Source organism: Symsagittifera roscoffensis, chromosome 8 (genome assembly GCF_963678635.1).
Source record: "Symsagittifera roscoffensis chromosome 8, txSymRosc1.1, whole genome shotgun sequence".
Lineage (NCBI taxonomy): Eukaryota > Metazoa > Xenacoelomorpha > Acoela > Convolutidae > Symsagittifera > Symsagittifera roscoffensis.
In genome coordinates, this window is record NC_087069.1 from 36,560,809 (window position 1) to 36,568,093 (window position 7,285).

The window sequence follows — 7,285 nt, forward strand, 5'->3', positions numbered from 1 at the left end:
GAAGACCTTCTGTCTTGGAGAACGTAGTCGCTTTCGGCGAGGTGGAGGACGACGAGGACGAGGCTCTGAACTAGAAACGATTACCCTCTAAGGTTGCCTCAATGCAAAAAAATTAAGGCGAAGCTATCACGCAAGTGTTTTAATGCGCGTAGTTCACAGACGAAGCGCGAGACAAGCCGCCGCTCTGTACGAATCTCATCCTGAAGGAGCAAGCTATCAAATACGGACTCAAGTCGCTAGAGTACTGGTCTCGATGTATCGATTAGAACAAAAGGAGCTGAATCCTCAGCAAGATGTGGTTTCAGAGGGACAGCTCTCCACCCACATTTCTGAGGGTAGTTCGAGAGGCGGGTCGAAAAGGATACTCAAACAGCTGCCTTCATTGGAATCAAGGGAAGGACAAGTTGCAGTTGAGAAATCTTTAGCTAGAATACGGGAGTTTTCTGGTGGCCGACGATGAGAACGGAGGTGGGAAGAATTGTTCAAGGAGCCCAAGCTGTGCACACCAGTGCACAGAAGGGAAGCAGCGGTTTGCAGTGGGTCAGGCTCCATTTGATCCGGGAATCTGTTTATCTCGGTGGCCGTTGATATCTCGGGACCAGTGAAGTTGCGACGAGCATTATTTTTGTAGAACCTTTACTGGTGATACAATAATGGTTTTCAAAGGAGAACTTGTCCTCCTCTGCTGTTGGCTGTATTCTATAAAAGTTGATATGAGGTCATTTAACCCTAGCACACCTTCATCTACTGAATTTAACTCATCAACCATAAATTTATCGCTTTAACCTTGGAATAGATTATGCACAATTTTTTTATTCTCTTGACAAGTGAAAAAAAGGTCTTCCCACTTGTGTTATAACAAAATTTACGTCACGAACTATATTCTGTTAGTTTCGTCAAAAATGTTGCAGAGCTAAGATTTCAAAAGGAAAAATAAATGTTTATGTTCCCCCAAAAAATGGCGCATCCGATTAGATTGCTTAGTTGCTATTGGTATGCCCCTCATATATGATTATTTCGAAAAGCACAATATCTATGCCTAGAAAATAACCTAGGTTGTTTGTTGCAAATCACTGTTTTTGAATACGAATGGATTGCGTCTGCTCAGTAAATTAGCACACAAGCTTAGCTATGTGAAGAGCTTTAGAAAAAAAACACCCAATTTTTTTTAAACTATTCTGACACTTTATAATGCAGCTCTACAGTTTTTTTGGTAAGTTAAAACTTCATAATTTTTGTTATTAACTTTCACCATCTTATGTTCTGTCGAGTGGATTATATTTTTATGATGAAGGATCATGTGTAGAAAAGTATCCCATGACAGGAATCAACCCAAAGGGGTCGGACGGAAGTGTAACAGCCGAATGCTGCAGGGGTGGATGAACGTCAGGTCAGTTGTTAGTGGGTACAATTATGGTAGATGAGTCCCCAGAAGAAGCAAAAATGATTAATAGGTCTCTAAAAGTAGAAAAGTATCCCATGACAGGAATCAACCCAAAGGGCTCGGAGGGAAGTGTAACAGCCGAATGCTGCAGGAGTGGATGCACGTCAGGTCAGTTGTTAGTGGGTACAATTATGGTAGATGAGTCCCCAGAAGAAGCAAAAATGATTAATAGGTCTCTAAAAGTAGAAAAGTATCCCATGACAGGAATCAACCCAAAGGGGTCGGAGGGAAGTGTAACAGCCGAATGCTGCAGGAGTGGATGAACGTCAGGTCAGTTGTTAGTGGGTACAATTATGGTAGATGAGTCCCCAGAAGAAGCAAAAATGATTAATAGGTCTCTAAAAGTAGAAAAGTATCCCATGACAGGAATCAACCCAAAGGGGTCGGAGGGAAGTGTAACAGCCGAATGCTGCAGGAGTGGATGAACGTCAGGTCATTTGTTAGTGGGTACAATTATGGTAGATGAGTCCCCAGAAGAAGCAAAAATGATTAATAGGTCTCTAAAAGTAGCAAAATATCCCATGACAGGAATCAACCCAAAGGGGTCGGAGGGAAGTGTAACAGCCGAATGCTGCAGGAGTGGATGAACGTCAGGTCAGTTGTTAGTGGGTACAATTATGGTAGATGAGTCCCCAGAAGAAGCAAAAATGATTAATAGGTCTCTAAAAGTAGAAAAGTATCCCATGACAGGAATCAACCCAAAGGGCTCGGAGGGAAGTGTAACAGCCGAATGCTGCAGGAGTGGATGCACGTCAGGTCAGTTGTTAGTGGGTACAATTATGGTAGATGAGTCCCCAGAAGAAGCAAAAATGATTAATAGGTCTCTAAAAGTAGAAAAGTATCCCATGACAGGAATCAACCCAAAGGGGTCGGAGGGAAGTGTAACAGCCGAATGCTGCAGGAGTGGATGAACGTCAGGTCAGTTGTTAGTGGGTACAATTATGGTAGATGAGTCCCCAGAAGAAGCAAAAATGATTAATAGGTCTCTAAAAGTAGAAAAGTATCCCATGACAGGAATCAACCCAAAGGGCTCGGAGGGAAGTGTAACAGCCGAATGCTGCAGGAGTGGATGCACGTCAGGTCAGTTGTTAGTGGGTACAATTATGGTAGATGAGTCCCCAGAAGAAGCAAAAATGATTAATAGGTCTCTAAAAGTAGAAAAGTATCCCATGACAGGAATCAACCCAAAGGGCTCGGAGGGAAGTGTAACAGCCGAATGCTGCAGGAGTGGATGCACGTCAGGTCAGTTGTTAGTGGGTACAATTATGGTAGATGAGTCCCCAGAAGAAGCAAAAATGATTAATAGGTCTCTAAAAGTAGAAAAGTATCCCATGACAGGAATCAACCCAAAGGGGTCGGAGGGAAGTGTAACAGCCGAATGCTGCAGGAGTGGATGAACGTCAGGTCAGTTGTTAGTGGGTACAATTATGGTAGATGAGTCCCCAGAAGAAGCAAAAATGATTAATAGGTCTCTAAAAGTAGAAAAGTATCCCATGACAGGAATCAACCCAAAGGGGTCGGAGGGAAGTGTAACAGCCGAATGCTGCAGGAGTGGATGAACGTCAGGTCATTTGTTAGTGGGTACAATTATGGTAGATGAGTCCCCAGAAGAAGCAAAAATGATTAATAGGTCTCTAAAAGTAGCAAAATATCCCATGACAGGAATCAACCCAAAGGGGTCGGAGGGAAGTGTAACAGCCGAATGCTGCAGGAGTGGATGAACGTCAGGTCAGTTGTTAGTGGGTACAATTATGGTAGATGAGTCCCCAGAAGAAGCAAAAATGATTAATAGGTCTCTAAAAGTAGAAAAGTATCCCATGACAGGAATAAACCCAAAGGGGTCGGAGGGAAGTGTAACAGCCGAATGCTGCAGGAGTGGATGAACGTCAGGTCAGTTGTTAGTGGGTACAATTATGGTAGATGAGTCCCCCCAGAAGAAGCAAAATGATTAATAGGTCTCTAAAAGTAGAAAAGTATCCCATGACAGGAATCAACCCAAAGGGGTCGGAGGGAAGTGTAACAGCCGAATGCTGCAGGAGTGGATGAACGTCAGGTCAGTTGTTAGTGGGTACAATTATGGTAGATGAGTCCCCAGAAGAAGCAAAAATGATTAATAGGTCTCTAAAAGTAGAAAAGTATCCCATGACAGGAATCAACCCAAAGGGGTCGGAGGGAAGTGTAACAGCCGAATGCTGCAGGAGTGGATGAACGTCAGGTCAGTTGTTAGTGGGTACAATTATGGTAGATGAGTCCCCAGAAGAAGCAAAAATGATTAATAGGTCTCTAAAAGTAGAAAAGTATCCCATGACAGGAATCAACCCAAAGGGGTAGGAGGAAAGTGTAACAGCCGAATGCTGCAGGAGTGGATGAACGTCAGGTCAGTTGTTAGTGGGTACAATTATGGTAGATGAGTCCCCAGAAGAAGCAAAAATGATTAATAGGTCTCTAAAAGTAGAAAAGTATCCCATGACAGGAATCAACCCAAAGGGGTCGGAGGGAAGTGTAACAGCCGAATGCTGCAGGAGTGGATGAACGTCAGGTCATTTGTTAGTGGGTATAATTATGGTAGATGAGTCCCCAGAAGAAGCAAAAATGATTAATAGGTCTCTAAAAGTAGCAAAATATCCCATGACAGGAATCAACCCAAAGGGGTCGGAGGGAAGTGTAACAGCCGAATGCTGCAGGAGTGGATGAACGTCAGGTCAGTTGTTAGTGGGTACAATTATGGTAGATGAGTCCCCAGAAGAAGCAAAAATGATTAATAGGTCTCTAAAAGTAGAAAAGTATCCCATGACAGGAATAAACCCAAAGGGGTCGGAGGGAAGTGTAACAGCCGAATGCTGCAGGAGTGGATGAACGTCAGGTCAGTTGTTAGTGGGTACAATTATGGTAGATGAGTCCCCCCAGAAGAAGCAAAATGATTAATAGGTCTCTAAAAGTAGAAAAGTATCCCATGACAGGAATCAACCCAAAGGGGTCGGAGGGAAGTGTAACAGCCGAATGCTGCAGGAGTGGATGAACGTCAGGTCAGTTGTTAGTGGGTACAATTATGGTAGATGAGTCCCCAGAAGAAGCAAAAATGATTAATAGGTCTCTAAAAGTAGAAAAGTATCCCATGACAGGAATCAACCCAAAGGGGTCGGAGGGAAGTGTAACAGCCGAATGCTGCAGGAGTGGATGAACGTCAGGTCAGTTGTTAGTGGGTACAATTATGGTAGATGAGTCCCCAGAAGAAGCAAAAATGATTAATAGGTCTCTAAAAGTAGAAAAGTATCCCATGACAGGAATCAACCCAAAGGGGTCGGAGGAAAGTGTAACAGCCGAATGCTGCAGGAGTGGATGAACGTCAGGTCAGTTGTTAGTGGGTACAATTATGGTAGATGAGTCCCCAGAAGAAGCAAAAATGATTAATAGGTCTCTAAAAGTAGAAAAGTATCCCATGACAGGAATCAACCCAAAGGGGTCGGAGGGAAGTGTAACAGCCGAATGCTGCAGGAGTGGATGAACGTCAGGTCAGTTGTTAGTGGGTACAATTATGGTAGATGAGTCCCCAGAAGAAGCAAAAATGATTAATAGGTCTCTAAAAGTAGAAAAGTATCCCATGACAGGAATCAACCCAAAGGGGTCGGAGGGAAGTGTAACAGCCGAATGCTGCAGGAGTGGATAAACGTCAGGTCAGTTGTTAGTGGGTACAATTATGGTAGATGAGTCCCCAGAAGAAGCAAAAATGATTAATAGGTCTCTAAAAGTAGAAAAGTATCCCATGACAGGAATCAATCCAAAGGGGTCGGAGGGAAGTGTAACAGCCGAATGCTGCAGGAGTGGATGAACGTCAGGTCAGTTGTTAGTGGGTACAATTATGGTAGATGAGTCCCCAGAAGAAGCAAAAATGATTAATAGGTCTCTAAAAGTAGAAAAGTATCCCATGACAGGAAACAACCCAAAGGGGTCGGAGGGAAGTGTAACAGCCGAATGCTGCAGGGGTGGATGAACGTCAGGTCAGTTGTTAGTGGATACAATTATGGTAGATGAGTCCCCAGAAGAAGCAAAAATTATTAATAGGTCTCTAAAAGTAGAAAAGTATCCCATGACAGGAATCAACCCAAAGGGGTCGGAGGGAAGTGTAACAGCCGAATGCTGCAGGAGTGGATGAACGTCAGGTCAGTTGTTAGTGGGTACAATTATGGTAGATGAGTCCCCAGAAGAAGCAAAAATGATTAATAGGTCTCTAAAAGTAGAAAAGTATCCCATGACAGGAATCAACCCAAAGGGGTCGGAGGGAAGTGTAACAGCCGAATGCTGCAGGAGTGGATGAACGTCAGGTCAGTTGTTAGTGGGTACAATTATGGTAGATGAGTCCCCAGAAGAAGCAAAAATGATTAATAGGTCTCTAAAAGTAGAAAAGTATCCCATGACAGGAATCAACCCAAAGGGGTCGGAGGGAAGTGTAACAGCCGAATGCTGCAGGAGTGGATGAACGTCAGGTCAGTTGTTAGTGGGTACAATTATGGTAGATGAGTCCCCAGAAGAAGCAAAAATGATTAATAGGTCTCGAAAAGTAGAAAAGTATCCCATGACAGTAATCAACCCAAAGGGGTCGGAGGGAAGTGAAACAGCCGAATGCTGCAGGAGTGGATGAACGTCAGGTCAGTTGTTAGTGGGTACAATTATGATAGATGAGTCCCCAGAAGAAGCAAAAATGATTAATAGGTCTCTAAAAGTAGAAAAGTATCCCATGACAGGAATCAACCCAAAGGGGTCGGAGGGAAGTGTAACAGCCGAATGCTGCAGGAGTGGATGAACGTCAGGTCAGTTGTTAGTGGGTACAATTATGGTAGATGAGTCCCCAGAAGAAGCAAAAATGATTAATAGGTCTCTAAAAGTAGAAAAGTATCCCATGACAGGAATCAACCCAAAGGGGTCGGAGGGAAGTGTAACAGCCGAATGCCGAAGGAGTGGATGAACGTCAGGTCAGTTGTTAGTGGGTACAATTATGGTAGATGAGTCCCCAGAAGAAGCAAAAATGATTAATAGGTCTCTAAAAGTAGAAAAGTATCCCATGACAGGAATCAACCCAAAGGGGTCGGAGGGAAGTGTAACAGCCGAATGCTGCAGGAGTGGATGAACGTCAGGTCAGTTGTTAGTGGGTACAATTATGGTAGATGAGTCCCCAGAAGAAGCAAAAATGATTAATAGGTCTCTAAAAGTAACAAGCATGAATGATGGGTTCCTAGACGTAACGAGTACAAACGATTGATCCTTAAATTTAGCAAATAAAAATGATGGGTCCCGATGCAGAAAAACCAAAAAACAATGTACTCAAATACATGCTGGAAAAATGCGCTCTTAAATCTTCAAAAAGAGCATTCTCTTCGAGGACCATCTATATTTTAGAGAACTTACCAACGTAGTTTCTACTGATTATGATTGTCATTGTAAACAAGAAAAACTCGCGGATGGACTTTCTCCACGCAAATCGAGGAATCGCAAAAAAGTAGGGAGTCGTGTTATCAGGGGGTCGAAATCCTGAGTCGAATATCCCTACCCCCCACCTAATCCGCTCCTGAAATCATGTTGAGAACCCCTCGTATATCGCTGTTGATCACATTGAAGTTGTTATTTCAGCTGTGATGAGAACTTCGAGCGTCAAAAAAATGTCCGAATGTTTTAGCTTTTCTGATTGATTTGGAGCAGAAAAATTGAAATATGATACTATATGATTGTTACAATATGAAAAAAAACACAAGTGACTCTCCTGCCGAAAAATTTTTAGTTTGTCCTTAATTTCATATTTTTTTTGTAATAAGATCTGTTTTATCGGGAATTCTTGTTCAACTTATT

At 43.0% G+C, this 7,285-nt stretch overlaps 1 protein-coding gene across 1 annotated transcript; it reads left to right on the forward strand.

Annotated features, from left to right (window-relative positions):
• Positions 1 to 2,871: 2,871 nt before the first annotated feature.
• On the forward strand, positions 2,872 to 6,569 carry LOC134853640 (uncharacterized). The gene is made up of 20 exons (XM_063869644.1): positions 2,872 to 2,973; positions 3,075 to 3,172; positions 3,269 to 3,334; positions 3,432 to 3,497; positions 3,594 to 3,659; positions 3,756 to 3,821; positions 4,080 to 4,145; positions 4,242 to 4,307; positions 4,405 to 4,470; positions 4,567 to 4,632; positions 4,729 to 4,794; positions 4,891 to 4,956; positions 5,053 to 5,118; positions 5,215 to 5,280; positions 5,539 to 5,604; positions 5,701 to 5,766; positions 5,863 to 5,928; positions 6,187 to 6,252; positions 6,349 to 6,414; positions 6,479 to 6,569. The coding sequence occupies exons 1-20, from the start codon at positions 2,872 to 2,874 to the stop codon at positions 6,567 to 6,569; spliced, it is 1,413 nt and encodes a 470-aa protein (XP_063725714.1).
• Positions 6,570 to 7,285: the final 716 nt, after the last annotated feature.

What these genes read in the sequence shown, in the direction of transcription:
- LOC134853640 (XM_063869644.1), top strand. Translation starts at nt 2,872, where the DNA reads ATGGTAGATGAGTCCCCAGAAGAAGCAAAAATGATTAATAGGTCTCTA. An exon ending in CAGGAGTGGATGAACGTCAG is followed by an intron (nt 3,498 to 3,593) that starts GTCAGTTGTTAG and finishes ATCCCATGACAG; the next exon opens with GAATCAACCCAAAGGGGTCG. An exon ending in CAGGAGTGGATGAACGTCAG is followed by an intron (nt 4,957 to 5,052) that starts GTCAGTTGTTAG and finishes ATCCCATGACAG; the next exon opens with GAATCAACCCAAAGGGGTCG.